This window comes from Osmia lignaria, chromosome 12, assembly GCF_051020975.1.
Source record: "Osmia lignaria lignaria isolate PbOS001 chromosome 12, iyOsmLign1, whole genome shotgun sequence".
Taxonomy (NCBI): domain Eukaryota; kingdom Metazoa; phylum Arthropoda; class Insecta; order Hymenoptera; family Megachilidae; genus Osmia; species Osmia lignaria.
This window is the reverse complement of record NC_135043.1, coordinates 8,315,237-8,335,593: the sequence shown is the minus strand read 5'-3', so window position 1 is coordinate 8,335,593 and position 20,357 is coordinate 8,315,237. Positions and strand designations below refer to the sequence as shown.

General features: G+C 39.4%; 1 protein-coding gene across 7 annotated transcripts in view; it reads left to right on the top strand.

Annotated features, from left to right (window-relative positions):
* LOC117602758 (uncharacterized) overlaps positions 1–20,357 on the top strand; it is a 252,903-nt gene that overhangs the window by 81,748 nt on the left and 150,798 nt on the right. For 5 of the 7 annotated variants that reach the window (XM_034321160.2, XM_034321159.2, XM_034321162.2 and 2 more), the window contains one exon: positions 3,402–3,464. The exons of the other annotated variants lie outside the window; for them this stretch is intronic. In XM_034321160.2, the coding sequence (XP_034177051.2) occupies positions 3,402–3,464 (63 nt within the window). The remainder of the gene's footprint in view (positions 1–3,401; positions 3,465–20,357) is intronic. 7 annotated transcript variants of the gene reach the window in all.

Genomic DNA, 20,357 nt, shown 5'->3' with positions numbered 1-20,357 from the left:
TGCGAGAGTTCGCCTCTACTGACAATCGGTCGGCCATCAATCACCCGGCACACTTCCGTTTGTAGAACGGCCAAGGCGCAGCCCTTTTCCTTCGCCTCCGCTTGACAACTTTTTAATGCACTCTCGTTGATTCTTTCGTTAACCAGACGACGACGTAACGAATACATACTTCAAACGGGAAAAAGGTTTGATGGACGTTTGTACGTTTTTTCCTTGCGTTTCCGTTTCTCCTCCACCACGATACACGAGGGTGCTGTTTAAAGATTCTGCTGTGATAATTGCACCGGATGGTTTCGATGGTTTCGCAGCTGAATTTTTTATGTATTTTACCTACTGTTTTGGAAGTTAACCTAACCATTTTGAATTTTTAACGTAGATACGAATCATCGATATTGTAAATTTTTCATTTTTTCCAGTAGAAAGCTTTTTGATTGGAAAGCCATTTATGCATGTGATAGGGCGAATATTTTTGGAATGCTAGTTTTCTGTCACGCTGTAGCAATTTTTGTCAATAAAAATTGATATTGCATCAATCTTTCCGCTATAGCAGTCGTTTTTAAATTTTCATCCCACGCATTTTGCCCTCAAGTTTAGATGCTTCACGTCGGACGATCACAATCGTCTCGTAACGATCGATAATTGTTGACGATAGTGTACACTCTGGTGTCGTCAAGTAGAAGAATTACGATTCGATTTTTCTTATCGATACGGTGCTCCGTCGTTGAGCAAGAATCTCCATTTTTACGATCGCTTTGTTTGATTCAGTCAGAAGCGATAAAGGGAAGAAAAGACGAACGAGTAGACGGAGAACAGCGAAATGTAGCAGAAAAAGAGATACGGCAAGAAAAGGAACGAAATGGAAGGGTGAAGGGCGGAGTTAAAGCACGGAAGGGTAAGAGGGACGTTAAGCTGTTCCCAAGGTTCCTCTCCTATAAATTGAAGAGCTTCCGGGATAAACGGCAGACGAACTTCCCATGGAATTATTTAAATCGTCCCGAAAGTCTTCTTAATGTTGTAACGTAACTATCGCGGATAAAGAATGGGTCATGAGATATGTAATGAGTTGAAAAGACTGTCGTTTGCGGTTGTTAAATGGCTTTCTTCCGGTAGATACAAGTCTCTTGACAACACTTCACGACTCAAGGAACTGTGGATTTTATTATTAGAGGCACTAAAACGCGACAGCGAGCACTAATTTTAAGATCCATTAGGCTTCTAATATTCTATTATATTTTTAGAGGAAGATATGAAATTTAAAAGAGTCGGCACTTTGCAAGGCCAAATTAGAATTTACGTTTATTGCTGAAATTCAGGAATTTGTATCAGTATGACAGTCTTATCACTCCCACAAAAAGAATCGCGATATCTCTTTCAAAATCATAAGATTCGAAGCATTAGGAAAAATTCGATGATTCCTTGGGTAAATAGGTCGGCACCAGGTTAATAATTGGCAGTCGTAAATTCTCTATTCGCTCGAAAGACGACGAAGAGAAGGTTTTCATGCTGCACCTTGCGACAGTGTTGCTGACGAAAAGTGAGCGATCTGGTACGGTAACTACCATAAATTACAGCGGCTTGTAACATGTTTTACGACTGCCCCGTGCTTCGGTTTAACTCCTGGCTGCATTCTATAACTTCGTACGCAGAGTCCCCGAGACGACACCTTTAAATCTTTCGGACATTTTATTGCGTCGCGCGTCTTCTTCTTTAAGCCAGAATCTTCTTTCGTCTGGTTTTCAACATAACAATAGCTAATCGAGGGGGTTATATTTAACTATCGGTGGGCTTCGAGATTACGTATGATCACACGATACATAATTCAACTACTTTGAAATCCGAGGGAAACCGGATAGGGTTGAAGAGGATAAAAATTCAGCATCCCGAGGGAAGGGTTCTTCGAGGTGGTTCAATTCGAAGGAACGACCGCGACGCGATGCGAGGCGTCGCGACGATGCTCGAGGAGGTTCGGGGTCAGGCGAGAAGCAGTCAGGATTATCGAGATGGAAATTCCGTGCTCGCTTGTCGAATCGTCGACTCGTCGAAGCGTACCGCGGGACGTGGTGGAAAGGTCTCGGGGACACGACGAAGAAATAGTACTTACAAAGGCGACAGCGTGGCCAGGGAACTGTGAGAGACGAAAGAGGAGCCACCGTGCAAGTGTCGTTCCGAACTTTGATCGTAAAACACCGCTGGACTCGAAGCCGGAGGTAGAGGGTCCGTCTTGAACGTCTGCCAGATCGGTTATGCTTGAATAAATTTACGTGTCAAAGTTAGCGCGAACCTGCCGTTTCCTACCCTCTCCCTTATTTCCACCCTTTTAGACATCGTACCTTCGACAGAGGATACACGGTTCTTGAAAATCACGAAACGAGACGAGAAAGGTGTGATTTCCGAGAGAAACAATCGGCTTTTCAAGGGGTAGCCGCGATAGGCTCGTAAAACGAGGGTTAAAACGAACATCGGCTCGTTTTTTAATTCTCGCCACGTCGACCGGGTCTGTTTTACGAACCCTCTTAGCCGAGTAACGACTTCGTTCGCGTGCTTTAAGTGACGCGATGCCCTCGTGTAACTTGCTAAATCGATCTCTCGCTGATGTAGGGAAAGAAATATTGTAGCAGATTGGCTTGTATCTCTTAAGGGGAACAGGATACTTTGGATTCGATTATAGTTCAAGAGACGATTCTGTTATATTTAGTATTTTACTGCTATGTTAAAAGAAACTTATAACAATACTCGTATGTCGTTAATTCGTATTAGACTATTTACGTTTCGAAGTCGGTTACTTGATACGCCACAATCTGACGGAATAAAATATTTATTGATACTTTTTAATGACTGGTAAATCTTTCATAGCGTTTGGTCACCATATGTTGCATAATTAATGTTCTCGTTTAACGAGACGGTGTGGAAGGTCGAATAAAAAACACTTTCGACGAGACGAGATTTTAATTGCGACCAACCACGATTAAAACAAAATCGCGTGCCCGCCGTGCGAAGTGCACTTGCGTTAGCTCGTATTTATTTTCCTTCTTGAGAATTCGTCATGTAAAACGTGCATTCTCTTACTCCTCTATTTTTCTTTCGTCTCGGTTTATTCTTATTTTTACTGAAAGACTTATTAGCTTTCATCGCGAACGTACTGAATTAGCGATTTCTAGAAAATTTGCGATAAATTTATTAGAAAAATAGCTGTTAAAACGTGTTCGTTTGTTGAATATTTCTAGATTAACCAGACGATTTAATTGAAATGCAAATTTCGGTGATTAACGATCCGTTGAATATTTAATCATCGAAGCAATTTACGCGTTGTTTTTATTATCTGTAGTTTCAATCGTAATTGATCAAATGGCTCTGTTATTGCCTATATTAACCGACAATTTTTTTCCATTTTTTTGTTGTAGAGTGACAACGGGCTAGTGGACACAGATCCAGGTCGAGTTAGCAGCATGACAGCCATCAACTCGGTATGTAATTCATGCAATAGTCACATAGTAGTAATCGATGTTAAGGCAGGCCGTTCATTAAGTAATCAATTCTTCATATCGTCTTCTCTAGTTTGTGATTTTCTGGTTAGCGAAATTTTAGAAATACTAACAAGAGATTTAATCGAATCTTCACCCAATCGTAGTAATTCTCTATTAAATTTCTCGAAAGTTATTTTATTCCAACTTAATAATTTCAAAGGTTTCTTACCTTTTTTACTATTCGAGATATTTTACGAGTTGAGATATTTAGTGATAATTTCTGTTGCCACGTTGTCTCTCACAAACAGCCATTTTGTTGCTAAGTGGATCGATCTTCAAATATTGATCAAGAATAGGCTTTTCACTTGCCATGAAAAGGGTGACGATAATGCGTTCCTCTTCGGCTAGCTGTGTTTCATCAAATATGCATCCAATCGTGCCTCGTAAAGGGCAGATACAAGCTTCGCCCCTATCAATAATCCAACGATGCTGGTAATCCGACTGTGTACCTGCTTTAATGGAACACCCTTTCGTTTTATCATTGAAGAAATCGTGGGAACTTGATGTAGTAATAACTGCTGCAACTAGAAACTCGTATCAGGGTATTTAATGCATTAAATAATTAACGGGAAGAAAGCTATACATATATACTGATTTCCATTAACCCTTTCATTTTCAGGAAATTGTAATTTTTGTTTTAACAAATTCAGTCTATTATTTCGGTATTAAACTACAATTTCAAATATTTACAATTAAGAGAAACAACATTTTCTTTCCTGAAAACGTTTCTATTCTGTGTTAATTTTTAAAATGGCACTCGATCGATGGTTTTTCATTGTCAATAACACTAGTTGAGTCGATAAAAATATTTTCTTCGTAGCGTCGATGCACGATTAACGCGCAATTTAACGCGTAACCCAGTTTCACAAGTGCTGCAAATAACTGAATACAACTACCTGGTCGCGCGCGGTGCGGGACTATTTTTGAAAAGGCCATGGGAGTAAACAGTTTGTTCGATTGCTCTTAGAATTACCCGGTAAATTCGAGCGTCGCGATACATCGTACAGAGAGGTTTTGTAGGTTAATGGCTGGGTATCGATAAATTCGAGCGACGGTGTCCCGAGTCGGGATTGGATTCGAGGGGCGCATAATCGAACCTCGATTAAAATCGGTGAATACGGATCGATGGGAATTACGATCGCTCGATAAATATTCCTTTGCACTTCGTTCGGGAACAAAGCAACCGAAATTTCATGTCGTTTCAGTTGAAAATCGACTGGCTTGCACAATCGCCCCATGCTACCGTTCCGAACATTGTATCTATTTATGCCTACGTATTAGCGTTTGAACTATTGAAACAGAATTTTGTCGCTAACATGCCGGCGCTTGATGTATTTCTCTCGATAATTTACAACTCGCTGTTGAAGCAGTTGCACCCGGGAGAAAAGCTAGGCAACTTGTCGAATTGCGGGCAAACGAACGTGAAAATCTCTAGCAACAAACGTTCCTGAGAACTGTGGCGAGCAAACGTTCCCTCGATTCGTTTCCTTCGAACAAAGCAACTCGCGGAAATTGGCGGGACACGAATTCCGTGAAACGTGGCAAACGAGCAGGAAAAATGAAAGGAACCAGACGAGTGGAAACCGTCGCTGGATGGTCCAACGGAATTCCCATCATTTCGGTTGCCTTTCGGTGTCCCGATGGACAGGAATTCCACGATCTCTTGGTGGAAAAATCGAAAAATTCGTCCTGTCTTTTCACGTGCAAGTCCCACGACGAGAACCGTGCCACCTCTCTTCATTTCCATACGTTCGTCTCTATTGAGTAAACGGGAAATTTTATAGTAGCGAGCTGCAACCTTTGCGAAGCATTAAATTAGAGCGAAGAAATTTTCGAGTAATATTGATGAAACTGATTTTATAGTAGATTCGAAAGTATAAGAGTTATTAACTTTATTCTGATGAAAAGGTACAAAAATATTAGAAGAAATTGCGGGTAGATAAATTGGAAATTTCTGAAACTTAAAAATCTTGCCAATAATTTATAGTTTTCATCGTTAGTCACTTCATTCGCAAAGTATCAAAAAGTATTGTTACTGAATCGTAAAAAAAAAATGTCAAGAAAATTTGTAAATATTTCTTCGCTGATTAAATACGCTAACTTTTCAATCAGTCCTCGATGCATAATTTCGTAGGTTTGCTCGATCGAAGTCAAACCTTCCTAGTCGACGCGACGCTTTCAGAATCGATTCTCGAACCGAACGATAGGCAAACTCGAATTCAAGCGAGTCTTTTAATGAAATTGTAGCCGAAAGACGGCAGCAAAGGATGCCGAGGGGGAAACCAGTTTAAATAAAGATCGCGCATGTGGGTCAGCCGGCGTGGCGTGCATCGTGCATGTGCGTTACGCAAGCTGATTTCGCCGCATGCATCACTTGCATCGAGCTTTGTTAAGATGCATTCACGGTGTACGCATGCTGCACCGACTGCTAATGGATTCAGAAAGATCGTGGACATTTCTGTCCGTTCGAAGCTAAATTAATTAACTTGTTGAAATGAAAGGTAGAACAAACATTGATGATATCCTAAAGGTATTAATCATTTGCCATAGAAAAGACAATTATTATATAGATCAGTGGTTCTTAGACTTTTTTGTCTGGCTATTATCACTGACGTCATTGTCTTCAAGTTTTGCTTATTATTAGTATTTCAAGCTTGTTGCTGCTGCTAGCCTAAATCCCCGCTACTATTATTATTGCAACTATTAGTACATAAGATAATATCTTGCTGATCCTCTTAATAGCTTCTGACGTCACTACCCTCGAGCCTATCGTTTTGCTTTGGGTCGAAGAGCCGAAGGGCATGATTTACTCAGCCCTCATCTAACGAAGGGTAATGCAAAAAGCTGGGTTACGAGATTCTCACTGAAACTAGGTCACGCGTCCTAACGACCCTAATTTCCTGCTTCTCGTCATCGTTTTTCTCTCAACGATGATTTGGCTCGATTTGCTGTACGTGCTTCAATCTTGAAGATAAATCGTAGCTTTAAACGGTTTTCGAAATCAGTTTGCGAATTATTTGCTTTATTGACCATACGTCTTGTTCTCAAATGTTGCATAATTTTTCTTGGAGATACGCGAAGTTTAGTAAATATCTCGGGATTTAAGAGGCAATATAAATACTAGTCCTATTATACAGTCTCAAAAGTAAAACAGTAAAGAAGGAAGCAAAATCGTCGCTGGAGAGTAACAAAGAGAGATAGTAGAGGATGTTTGTCTAATAAATGTCCGGGGAGAGTAAAGTAGCGAAGCGGTAAGCTTGCAACCGGAAGAAAATCGTCTCCTTAAACAAGAGAGGGAGATTTCTCCCCGATGTATAGCGAAGTAGACGAGCTCGTCCAGCCGGAAAATAACCTTCGCCAAAACAACCCATCTTTTCTCTCCCAATTCGCATTCCAGCTCCTTTTTACCGCGTAAACGTCGTTCATGCTCGTCCCGGCTACTCGACTCGTTGCTCCCCAGACTCCATTCAAGATGGTCACTGATCAGCCCTTTTCCCTCGCAACAGCCTCTTTCCATGCGACCATCGTGCCCTTTATCGCGTCGATGGAACGAAATCATCCTTTGTGGATCTGTTCCCATGGCTCGCGGTCCCAGATACTTCGAATACTGCCAATATGCTGGAAACTAATAACAATATCGTTTGAAACGAGCACTCTAGCGCAGTCTTGTTCGACTTCCGGTAACCAGGCGTGTGCTGTTTTCTTCTCTTCTTTCTTGTCGAAAGGAAGGATAGAAGGTTGAAGTCTCAATGGAGTTTTTTTATGGTTTTATGGAGGGGCGAGTGTAAATCGTAGTTTGAAGTTAGCGAAATCGATGATAGTGGATTTGATCGTAAATCTTATTCATAAAGAAGACCATCAGAGTTTGATTTAAAAACATCTTGTACACGGTCGGGCCAGCACGATTAGGATTACGAAATTTTGTGCATCTGCAGTTTCTCGTATTTCACTTTTTCTGAAGGCAAGCTTTCTGAATTCGTTTCTACTCCATTAAGCTCATCCCGTTTCACGATCCCTTTTTTTATCCTTTTTTTTTCCACCCTCTGTCCCCCATCCTTTCGTTCCACCTTCTCTGCCTTCTCGAACGTCGTTTCCTTCTGTCGTACCACCTTCTTATAAACGAACGACTACGACAGCCAACGGAACATAAGTCCTGTTGGTAATATCCATTTGCTGAAACGTGGGCGGGCAGGTAGAATCACGTTGACTGCTCTCTTCACAACCTTCCATATGATCCGAGTTTACGAAAGCTCCTTTCATCCGATTCCCTCCTCTTTCTGCTAACCATAAACTTCTTCTTACCGGTACAGAGCTCTTGCATTTAGCTGCGCTAGTCATTTAATGAATTCCTGCTAATGAAATAATTAGCATTGCATGCAGCTAAATAATTAACTGCGAAGCGTCGAGTTAGAAGGATTCAATTTTCTCCCATGAAAGCTTGAAAATTTATAATAATCCGTTTCAAATTTTCAATGTTAGAAGGTATTTATCAATGATAAGTTACAGTCCGTCTATAAATATTTATTTTTCATCAAACACGTGGTCGAAATTTTTCAGAAATTATTTAAAAATACGCCTTAATAGTAATTCAATTATTTTCTAAGTACCCTAACCATTCATAATCATTAAGCCACCCCTTAGCACATTAATAACACTTAGAAGGCATTAGAGAACACCGGTTCACAGTTGGCTGTCCACAACTCTCATTAGTCGACTCGTAATGCAACATTAACGCTACGTTAACGATATTTTTTAACCTGTTCCGTATCACTCACTCGAACATATTCTCGTTTCCGTGGATTTCTCTGAATCCATAAAAAATGGAAAATAATTCAACCAGTTGAAACAGAGGTTATTCGGTCAGGCTAATTTGTTTCAGCCGTATTTTCGAGTCACGACTCGTATCCCTGTAACGCGTTCCGGTGTTAGCATTAAAATGTTCTATTTCGTTCGTTCATAACGAAAGAAAAGATAGGAGGAAAGGAGAAAAAGCATGGTATTATCCGGACTTGGCGGTTGCATTACCTCGCAAATGATAGAATCTCTCTTTCTCATTCTCTTGCCCGTAAAGAGAGCGAGAGAGAAGCAGTTTATGATAATGAAATCCAGATTACATTTTCGGTTATCAGAGCTGCACGAAATCTGACACCGGTATAATATGTCTGTCAAAAATGTTTACTCGTTCGGCCATGGTAAGCCTTCAACAGATTTTACGTAGATTTATAAATCCGTCGGATTAACAGCGACATAAAATGTTGATTGAATTTGGAAATCGAGGAAGACGTGAGGAATCATAAAATGCGGAAGGAAACTAAGAAATTCAGATTGAAAATAAAAGCTTCAACTTGCACAATTCCATTTAAATTTAATTGCTCGTATTCTAAGTTAAATTTTATACCAGCACCTTTCGCAGAAACAGAAAAACTTGATGAAAAACCGCGGGTACACCGTGTCTAATCAACGATCTTGATTCCAACGAACTTGTCTATCCGACGAGCGTGGAAAACTGATGCGGGAGCCGCGTTATCTGCGGAAAAGTCGGACCTGCGGAAATGCGGGCGAGGAAACGCGATACGCATGCGTGCGTGCGAGTAGAGCAAAACGACGAAACGTTTTCCCAGAGGCGGTTCCTGGCCTCGAAGAGAATTTGCATTTGCCGGGATTTCAATTCGCTTCGACCGCGGCTAATTCGAATGATAATACGAGTTCGAGCGGATACGCGCGTCGCTCCGCGTCGACCACGAGGTGAACGCGAGAGAGCTCGGCTGCAGCCGCATGCAAATCCCTGATTACAAATTAAAATTGTCCCTGGAGGGACGAGGCTTGACGAGGGTTCGAAGGTGCAGGAGAACGTCACCGCCGCGAGGGCCATTTCATTTTAGAAAATTTAAATTCAAATCGGACGCACGCGTGCATCAACATACGAAACGTGCAAAACGCGAGATTCAAATTCAGAACGCTTGGCAGAAACGAGCGAAAGCCAAGATGAAAATATGTGTAGAAATGTATGCGATATGTTTCATCTGTTTTTCGTTTAATACGTTTACTACCACGTCACTGATATGTGAATTACGCTTGAATTTCTGTAGGAGTCCATCGTTTGTGTTATAAAGAATTTTTTTAGTTTCTTAGTTGATAATATTAAGTATTTGGAGTTCTAGGTGAAATTTAGAAATAAAAATAAGCAACGAATAAATTTATGCCAAAACATCGGCGATAAACGATTTTATAATATTTTATTGTTGGTCGAAGTTGCGGTATAAAAGTGCGAGAAACTTCTAGGAACGAATCGATCTCCCGTAAGCTGAACGCGTAAATCATTCTCGCGTGAAGCTCGAGCGTAAATCTGCCTGGATTTTTCGCGCGCTCATCCTGAACCGCGTCTTTGTCGCGGCGGGACATTATTAAGTGCGATTTTACGTCCGACGCCGCGACGGAATTGGCATCGCCGTGAAATTGTCTCGCAGCCTACTACTAATATGCCGGCTGAGAGATAAATCAGTGTCTATTTTTGAATCGCGTCCAAAAGTTTCGTTCGAATTTATTCCATCGTTACGTCAACCGAGGAAGTGCAACCCTGACGCGTGTTCGCTATCTCTTCGCTGTAATTAACGTCGATTCTGGTATCAGTGGTATCTAGCGATTCATTTTGCTGGCTTTCGGACACTGAACTGACCACTATTTTGAGGGTAGATACAAATAATAATAACATAATCGATAGAGGTGTACTCCATTTTGTACCCAATTGTCAAAAGCCTTTCTGTTTATTTTTGAATGATGGAGAAATAATATGGGGTTATAGTAATGAAAGAATTTTTTTAAATATTTTAAATACTTAGCATTATTGTTTTTTACACGATTATTTGAACGTCCTGTATAGTGTCTCGAGTTGTAATCTTATTGATATAAGAAGTAGAATGTAACATATTTTAATTAGCAGGTTTCGTAATTAGCACATTGTTACGGTACCTGTTGCTCGGTTAAAACGAATTCACGTTCGTCAGAGGGTTAGCTGCAATAAAATTTCATATCTGTTTCCGTGTGCCACCATTCATAAACGGGAACGCGGCGGGATAACTGTGTACACAGCTGTGTGTTCGCGAGTTCTCAGGATTTCACTGAAAACAGGGAACAATTCCAGAGCTCAAAGTTTCCCGAATTTCGTCCAGCGTTTTGCAATCGTTTTGAACAGATGAAATTTCAAGCGGAAACGAAAAAATGGGGGACGAAAAGTTGAAGAAAAACATCAAAGCTGTTTCTCTGTAGTTGGATTGAGTAGGTGAAAATAGAAATAAAGAGGAATGACAACATCCTTTCTTGCAAATTTTTTAATATTTGAGAATATGAGATTTTTGAAAATTTTATTGAAAATCTTAGAACGTTATTCGTTATTAAAAATGAAAAGGGGGAGGTGAAATTTTACAAATCACTTCTCTCTCAGATAGAAATTACTTTTTAGTTTGGCGCAAGGTAGAAACAGATTTTTTGATTTCGAACGTGGTCAATCAATAGGGACGGTATTAAAATAAATTTTGATCGCGATCGTTATTTGCCATTCCGTGGAACGAATCAATCATTGGTCGGTGCTCGATCCCGGCGGCCAGGTAAATTACGTTTAATTGAACGTAGGAAGCTTTATCTATGATTTCGGCACGAGTGCGCGGAATCGGGCGTATATCTCATATTTGCCGAGTGTATTTGCACGGCACACAGTATCGGCCGATATCGCGTACCTTCCAAACAATTTTAAACCCGGATTCCCGGCGATAATTAATGACGAGGCCGTGTTTGTTCGAAGATTATTAAGTTACGTTCCCGTGCGCTTCGATCGGTCAGCCATATTCGAGAAATATTCTCGTGTCCCATTCTTTTCTCCCATTCCAAAGTGGAAAATATCACTCGTTTACTAAAACGATGACATAATTCAGTGACTACGAATTATCATAATAGTTTCATTCCATTTCATAAAATTTGAGTAACTTTTTGTTTGCGACAAAAATATTTGCTTACTGAAAGCATAATTACAATGAAAGCATATTGGAAAAAAGGTAAATGAGCGATACGATCGTATAAATATTTGCAAATCGTAGAGGTAGAAAGAGAGAAGGGGTTAAACGAGGACGTAAACAGTTTTTAGGTGAAGCAATTACGAGCGTGATCGACAAGGGAGAAAGCATTTATCACGGTTCTCGCGGCCATCGGTCGCTGTTGTTCTTGCGAGTATTATCGTTAATTGGATATCGATTTCGTTCGCTGTCGAACGAGTGCTGCGGTTTGCGGTCTCTTGAAATTTCGCGCGATTGAAATTGTTGTTGCGATCTTTCGCTGGCACGAGCCCGATTTAGATTTCCTTAATGAAACTAGGTGATCGTGGTCGGCTTCTACCGCCCATTGATATTTTTCCTAAAAATAAATTAATTGTCTTTGTTATAAACTGTATTTGTAAAATTTTTAAGAATTACAAGTAGATAAAATTGTATTATACAGAAAGTCGATATTTGAAAACTTTGAATTCAAAGAAATATCGAAATTCAGTTTCCGCACTTTTCACATTTGAATATTCAGTAAAAAGTTTCGAAGAATTCTTAGAAAACAACTCCTCTGTATTTTCTCGTTTCATTGTTGAAGCAGTACTCTATTTAATAACGTCTTTAGCTTTTAGTTGTTGTAAAATAAGTATCAGATCCAAAGTTTAATCCTGGAATTTAACTTTCTTGAACAGCCATCTCGTTGCTTCATTTTAATGCTATTTAATAGCAAATAACAGCAAAGTCTAACTTCGTTCGGTATTAGCAAACGGTTCCTATAACGAGTTATGTATTCGAGTATGAAATGAAATCTTGGTTCATAATGTATATATGTTTTTTATTCTACAATAATATTCTTATAAGAGATTGTTTATTACAATTAGGACGAGGAGAGATGGTTGAAAATAGACACTGTTCAATATCCCATGTACGCTAATAGTACTTAAATTAACTGGTCCTATGTAGGACGTCCGTAAAATTGTTTCACGAGAAACGTAATAAAAATGTAATTACCTTTGACACGGAACAGGCCACGATACCGTGCATTGTTTTTCTCGATTTCACGTTTGCACCGAAAGGCGTATCGATTGCAGTTTAATTACGGAAAGGTGAAATATGGAAAAGAGTCGCGGTCGACGCGGTGTCGTTCTGTATCGCGGAATTTGCCTCGTGACAAATTGCTATGGGGGTAGTAAAACGCGAGAGCTCAGCCATTCCGATCGAACGGCTTCATCTTGCACCTATTAATAAAACCTTCGCCATCGAGTTTGATCTGTTCGAAAGGAATTCTACGACAGAAACGATATTTTCCTTTTCGTTTCCGTATCTTTCTCCTGCTACAAATCGTTTCATTTATCTTCAACAAAATTGATCATTTTGTAATTTCCTCAGTAAAATTTGAGAAATGATTAGTTTGAAGACAGGAAATAGAGGTGTCACTATGTCTTTTCAGTGAATTCGGTAATTGTAGAAATGGGGTGCATATTAAAGTTCCAATAGAAAATCGTTCAATCAATTTTGCTTCAAATATTAAATTTGTAACATGACACAAATTGCATTGTATTCTTTCTAATCTATAATCAAAGGGTTAACCTTTAACGTTAAAAAAAAGCTCAGCATTAGTTAGTATTTTGGTAAGGCTATTCAGAGTACAGTTCCTTGTAGCCGCTTGTCTAGTTGCGAGCAAAACGTTGTCAAGGTATGTATTTCGGACAACGCGGCTAAATCAATTTATCCGTGTTGGACGGTGTGTGTTTCTCTTGGACCGATTTACAGACGACCGAGTCTTACCAACACTGATCGATTTCACTCTCCAAGTCGACCCTAACCGATACGTAGTTTGCTTTCCTTTGTGGAGAAAAAACAAACTCCTAGCGTCTTCCGTTTCGACATGTGAATCGTCGAATTTTACGAGCTTGCGAAACTATGATTCACCCTGGCTCGTTGAAAGGGTGGTAAATTAAGATCACGTGAAACGCTTCGATTGAGTGGATTGTATTGATGATGTAAATTATAAGAACTTCAGTTTCGAACCATAGTAAATTGTCTTTTTCTTTGGAATTTTTCTTTTAACACACAAAGAAAAAGGACAAAGAAAAACGCACAAATAAACTTAACGTTGAATTTATTGAATTTAAAGGATTCTTATACATATCGTGGGTTCTCGATTCTCAAGTGTTTTGTTTTGATTAATGTTAAAAGTATTTTAGCGGCACAATAGGGCAAAACAACTTGAAGAATGAAGTGTTTGTAGTGTGGATGACACTGGTGCAAGGATGCAGAGAGTTAACTTGCTGTTTGGTAATCGAGCATTGCGAATCATCGTGCCAAGAATTGAGTCATTCCCAAATCTCACCTGCCTCCGCTTCACCCTCTTATGTCCCTCTTGTCTCTTCCAAACCCGTATATCTTGTCTTTTCTTTTCCGCGTGTCTGATAATCCGTAAACAGAGACAAATGTAATTCTCTGTAATGTGATTGTAACTCGTTGGTCAACACAATAAAAATAGATATATCCAATTAATTTCATTAGTTCTTCAACACCATTTAATTTTGCCTAATGAAAGTTTCTTCTGTCGTCTACCATTTCATAGTTATAGTTTCGCACAGTTGAAAGCAACACTCTGTATAGTTAATTTCAATATCCAGTTTATTCGAAGATTCTAATCCGGACAAAGTAATAAATTTTGAAACCAAGATGGCGAAATTGCGCAATGAAAATCAATAATTTAGGGTACATGTGTTTAGCTTGGCTTCGTTGAATCTCGTTTTCGCGGACGACAATTGTAGGTCACATTCTATTATTGGTGCAGAGGAACGAGTGAAGTTACGATTGTTGGAAATACCGCCCAAAAGTCTTCGTTATGTCTCTTCGAAGCTTGTCCCGTTCGTGGCAGCTTTTGACTTTCAGAACAGTTTGCGTTCGTCAGAGTTGTTTACCTAATGTCGTTCTGTCAGACTCGTGTTTCCAACGTCCGGCAAAGGTTTGAAACGCTCAGATTTTTATGGTGCAGCATGCGGTGCACAGTTCGAAGTCCCCATTTCCTGAAAAACTTTTTAAAGTTTGTTTCGTGTTCAATCATAGTTATTTGCAGAATTTGTTAGTAGAATAAGAAATAATTGATATTTTGATGATTAGAAATTACATTTTATTTTCTATATGGAAGAAATATTGATAAAAATGCATCTTTTGTATACACTATTATACCAAATATACTTTGTATTCATACAATATCCCATGCAACACATGTAACTTATTTTGTATATACTACAATTTCCTATGCACTTTATCTAGGCAAAATATATTGATAAAAATTCGCATCTTGTATTCACTGCAATTTCCTATGCATATGTATGATGCTTGTATGCACTATAATTTCCTATATACTCTACATAGGCAAGATATATTGATAAAAATGCACTTCTTGTGTGCAACAACTGTGCAGTGCATTCTGCATGCACTATAATTTCTTATAAATTCTGTGTAAGCAAAAAATACACAATTTCCTGTGCATCTGCATTTGTATGCACTACTATGCATTTTGTATGCAGTGTATCTCACATGAACTCCAATTTCTTCTAAAATCTAGACAAAAAGTGCTGATAAAATTTTTCGATGACTACGTTAAACCCTGTTTGATTCTTTTTATTTCATCCCTTTTTAATCAAGGTAGGAGCAGAAACTTTTGATCTTTACCTAACGTGCATCAAAGTCAATGGCAGCTGTTCGAACATCATAGTCGCTAATCGATATCTCAATCTCGAATTTTTTTCCCTTACCTGAGTTCCTTTAAATCCACGAAGCTTGCTACTCTCACGAATCAATCTCTTTTCTTTACTCCTTACGTCGCAAGTTTTGGTAGGTCTGACTCGTCAGTCAGCGTTCGCTAATAAAGCAGCGCCAGCAAAGGCAGGAAGTCGCGAACGTTCTGTTAGAAAGGGCGACTTTAGTCGAAGCAAAGAGACGCAAAAGGTAGCTAGGAGAAAAAGGATTTCCCTTTTTCTTCAGGCAATCCCGGATAGAGCGTCCGGAAAGAGTGGAAATATCGACGTGTCACGAGCCACGATAGAGGAGGACACTCAATTGAATATTTTTACATGTATGAGATTTTTATTCTCGGGATTCGATTGGCCGGGACGAACTTCATCCTTTGCCCTTTTTTTTCCCCCCCTTTTCGTGACTAGGCGAGAAAAATCCGAGTGGCAGAGCCCTTACGATGCTATGCTTTCAGGGTATGCCTGGAAGGTAAACCTTGCTCGATTTACGTCTCGATCGTCGCTGCGTCGAGACTTTGAGGCCATTTTATGTGTTTTTTCCCCTTGTGCAAACGGGTTGCCTTCGAGGGCTCTACAGTAACGCGAATTGCTGGCGATGGGGCTGCTTTTCAAGCTTGCGACGAATGCGAAACGACCGAGGATGCCGAACGAAATTTCTTGGAAAAATTTGAAACTTGTGCGAGATGTAATTTTTCAGTAAATTTCTGAGAGCAGAAATTAGAGGTTTCGAGGTAGTTTTTGAAGTAATATTTCATAAAATTTTCATGGTTATTCGTTGATTTGATAATCTAATTTATAATTTTTTGCGTCGCTACAAAAATAAGAGAATTCCGTTGGTATTTTTCTACGAATTTTATCGAAGCCAAATAGATCGATTCGGTTGTTCGATCGCAAGTTGGTCGACGAGCGAAGGAAGTAGTTCTCACGATTGCTAGAATCGTCGTCGTTACAAATATCGTGTCGTTGATTCGCTCAGGAAGCAAACGGGCGAAGGACCTCGGTTCGTTGCGGCTCCTTCGTGGATTTCGTATTTCTCTTCCGCACCCAGACCGGTTGAAACCGTGCTCATACCTCGGCAAGGTAAATAGAGCGTATTTCTTCTGGAAATGACAGGAAATTCAATAATCTTCGCAACGAGAGGTGAAACAGCGGGGAAACGAACGAGGTCACGGAACGAAAGGGTGGAAAAACAAGGGTGTGAGGTGACGAAGGCTGCAGGCGTTAACGTCACCATCGCGATCGACCGTGTGAAAATCGAATACGTTTGCAGCAAAGCGTTTCAATAATAATAAAATAAAAAAGTTTCATTATAAAGAAAATGGTAGCCTCCAAATCTAATAATCAAAAGAATCGTGGGTGTATTTTGAGGGAGTGGAATTCGATTCTAATAATAGTAAAATTCGATTCCATCCCGTATGAAATCGACAAATGATAGGTATACTCGAAGATTCTGAAGAGTAACCAATATTCCACCTGAAACTTCATCAAAGTTCAGACGAACACTGTATTCAACAATCGGCTGTGTTCAAGAAACGTAGAAGGCAAAGCAGAAATCGAGAACATTGTTCGCGGTGTGTCGTTATCGAGAAAGGGTAAAACTGGCCCAGAAACTCGGACGGAGATGAACACGCTGTGCTGCATACGCGACCTGACTTCCCACGAATAAATTCTCGGCACGTGTCCCGAATCCGGACGACCATGGTCTTTCTCTCTTGCATCCGGTTCCTGCAGAACACCAGAGAATCGGCTGTGGATACGTTGGAACGAATTTCGGGTTAGAAAGGACCAGCGAGCGCAGTCCCACGTTTCCTTTTCGCGTCTGCCACCTGACGAGAATGTTATAATCGCTAAAGGAGAACATTCTTCAAGAACGATTTGTCGATCCAACAGCTCGAACTTTTTAAACTTCTGTATTCTCCACTTGCCATGATATAGTTTGATTGAAAAACGAGAGCAGAACGGCGTTGATGTTGAAATTTTTTATTTAAGCACAGGCTGGCTCTTAATTTTCATGCGATGACTAGGGTAGAGTAGCCAGCAGGGTTTCCAGGCGACTTGAAACTTGTCTAACTTTTCGAGAACTCGATAAATTTCTACAACCTTTCGCTGGTACCAAACGCAGTCTCTCTCTCTCTCTCCTAGATTTAATTACACTTCGCTAAACTTGCGGTGGCTTGTTAACCCTCTAAAAGCTGTGTACTTAATAGACCTTTTCGATCGATTGAAACTTCCGAAACGTTCGTCTCCTCGTTTTTTTTCTTTTTTTTTTAATGCAACTCCACAGTTTCCACGAAAGCCTTAATCTTGCCGCTGATTTTGTTAACAAACAATTACTAGGTCCTTGTAACAAGCTCTCAATTATCTCAGTTGTTGATAATTTCCTTTAAACTTGAATCATTTAATCCTTTGTACTTCGAGTATCTACATTTGTCAACATTCTTAAGTTTAGAGTGTGTTAAATATATTTAAAACATTTTATTTCTTTGGTAGAGATTATTAAAAGATTATTAAAACAACTAAGTGTCACTACTTTAAAGGAATCTGAAATCATTAGTAAAATATTAATAATAATAATAAGATATTTCTTTAAAAAGCTTAAAATTTGCTTTAATTTTCAAGTTTAAACACACATTTCCACGTAAAACGAACACCACTGCAGTATTTCGTTATTAATGCATGACGATTTTCAATATCTCTTTACCCTTGTGCGCATCGAACGAATGAACAATTGAAACGTGAATGCGCAGCGACACTCGGTTGAACAATATTTTATCAGAACGGTAAATAGGTTTCGTAATTTACCGGCGAGCACCGAGAATTATTACCGCCCCGACGTAAATATATGCTAATGGTCGCCACAAAGGCCCACAATTTTTCCACTTTTCCACGCAACTACGCTATTTTCCGACCTATTCGTATATTTTCACGAATATTAATTCATTACTGTTATAACTTGAGTTTGATAGTTTTACAGTTTTACACAAATATTATTTATTAACGTTTGAATACTTTCGTAATTACACCGAGATGAAGATTGCAAACCAATTTTTGTATTTTTTCTTTTCTAATATTATTTTGGATAATACATTTGAATTTATTATTAATTATATTCCGAGTATAATTCTACAGTTTCTTATCAGCGTAATATTGATCTTTGTAACCCAGAGTTTCGAAAAGCAAATTTATCCCTTCAAACGATCAGGGACGAAAGCAATAATCCTAGTATTATTCAGTGAAATGACTCGAAGGTGGAATAGTCGTGGATGCATAGGAACATCATTAGATAACGGAATGGCGTCAAGATACGCTCGAACCTGGAGGCTCGTGTCTAGTTGGCTTTATTTCAGCGAATCTACCATGGCAAATGCTCTTTGTCAAATCATGCGAAAAGATAAAGCGAGAAGCATCTTAAAACGACAACGAGATTCGCCCCATCAACTCGGTCTTCCTCCGCTACGAAAAGTGACTAACGATGTCGCGTTTCTACTTGCATAGATTCGAGATTGCAAAACCATTTCATCCTCGAGATATTGTGACATCGAGGAAATTCTTTTCCTTTATTTTCATTATCCTATTGCATCGCGTAATGTTTTGTACTCTATAATATTCTGTTAAACGCTTGAACCATTTCTATCCGATTCTTGATCAAAGTATTGTTATACAGGATATCCAAAAATTTAAAGTCCTGGTGAACTTTCTCAACAACACTTTTTGTACAGGTATATAAATAATAAATTAAGCTTTTCAGTAAATAATATTCGTCCCAGAAAGTAAGACTAACGATAAGTAATTCGATTGTGTTATTTTTATACTCATCGAGCCATCTATTTATGATGGTTCTCTCTTGAATTTCGAAGAGATTCGAAGTGTCTCCTATTTCTCGCAACTTGTCCCTGTTTTCTCACACGTTCCCGAATATCTCAGCTGCATAGAATATCAAGGGGTAGTTTCGTCGCGATGGAAAGCTCGCAGAGCCTCAAGCAAGCTATAGGATGGCGTCTGTCGCAGAATGTTTGACGCCTGTGCGTCTCGACACCCGGATGAGGTGGAGGGTTTTTCGGTAGAGAAGGATGAGGATCAGAGGCGACGACGAGGGGATACAGCGCGTTATTGGTGGAAAATCATGGGGGAAACGTGATAGCTTGGAACGCTAGGGGAAATCGTTTTAACACGAGCGCACGACGTCGTTCGACGAGACTTAAGTAAATGGAAATCCGCCAAGATTTTCCTTCGTTTGCACTTTCGAGACGATCCTTTAGAATCTTGAGGTTCATATGTTGGCTAATTTATTTGTAAAGATTGACAGATTATTGATACTATAGCTTTTCGTGTAAATTTTCTAATCCTACGTTCAGAAATTTTATAACTACAGAAAGTAATAATTAATATATTTTAAGAATGATTATATTTACTATTATTTTGCAAATATTGAATTAAAATGAAAAACTTGAAGAATATTTTTCTTCATAATTTCTGAACTTTGATTCCATTTGAAATTGATTAATCAAATCATAATTAATGAACGATCAAGTACCTCTCAATTTATCGCTTCGTTCAAAGCGCGAACGTCAGAAAAGTCCTTGAAAGAGTAAGTAAAATTTATGGAAATGACATGGGCTGGGAAACCGTTTCGCAAAGTTCAAGACGAAGGTCGAAGCGGAAAGCTCGCGTTGAATTGAATGTGTATTATTACCATCGTATAATAGCGCGATGCCATTATTTATTCTGCAGCCAGAAGAAATATTACATTTTCAAACCACCCCCGTCCCACCCGTTTCTTGTCTTCTGTTCTCCTCGACCCTTTCTGTGCCATTTCCTCGTCCCCTCGTTCACCCTTTTCTTTCTTCGAAGGTGTAGTCGTGGCGAACACTGTTCTCCATTACCATTTATAGTGATTCTCGAAGCATCTCTAGCTTGGAACCTAACCAAGCCATGCACACTCAAAAACGGCATACTTGTGCTTCCGGGAAACGTTGAATTGCAAAGTTGACACGTGGTGACAGTTTCCTTGGAAGAATGTCACATCGCTG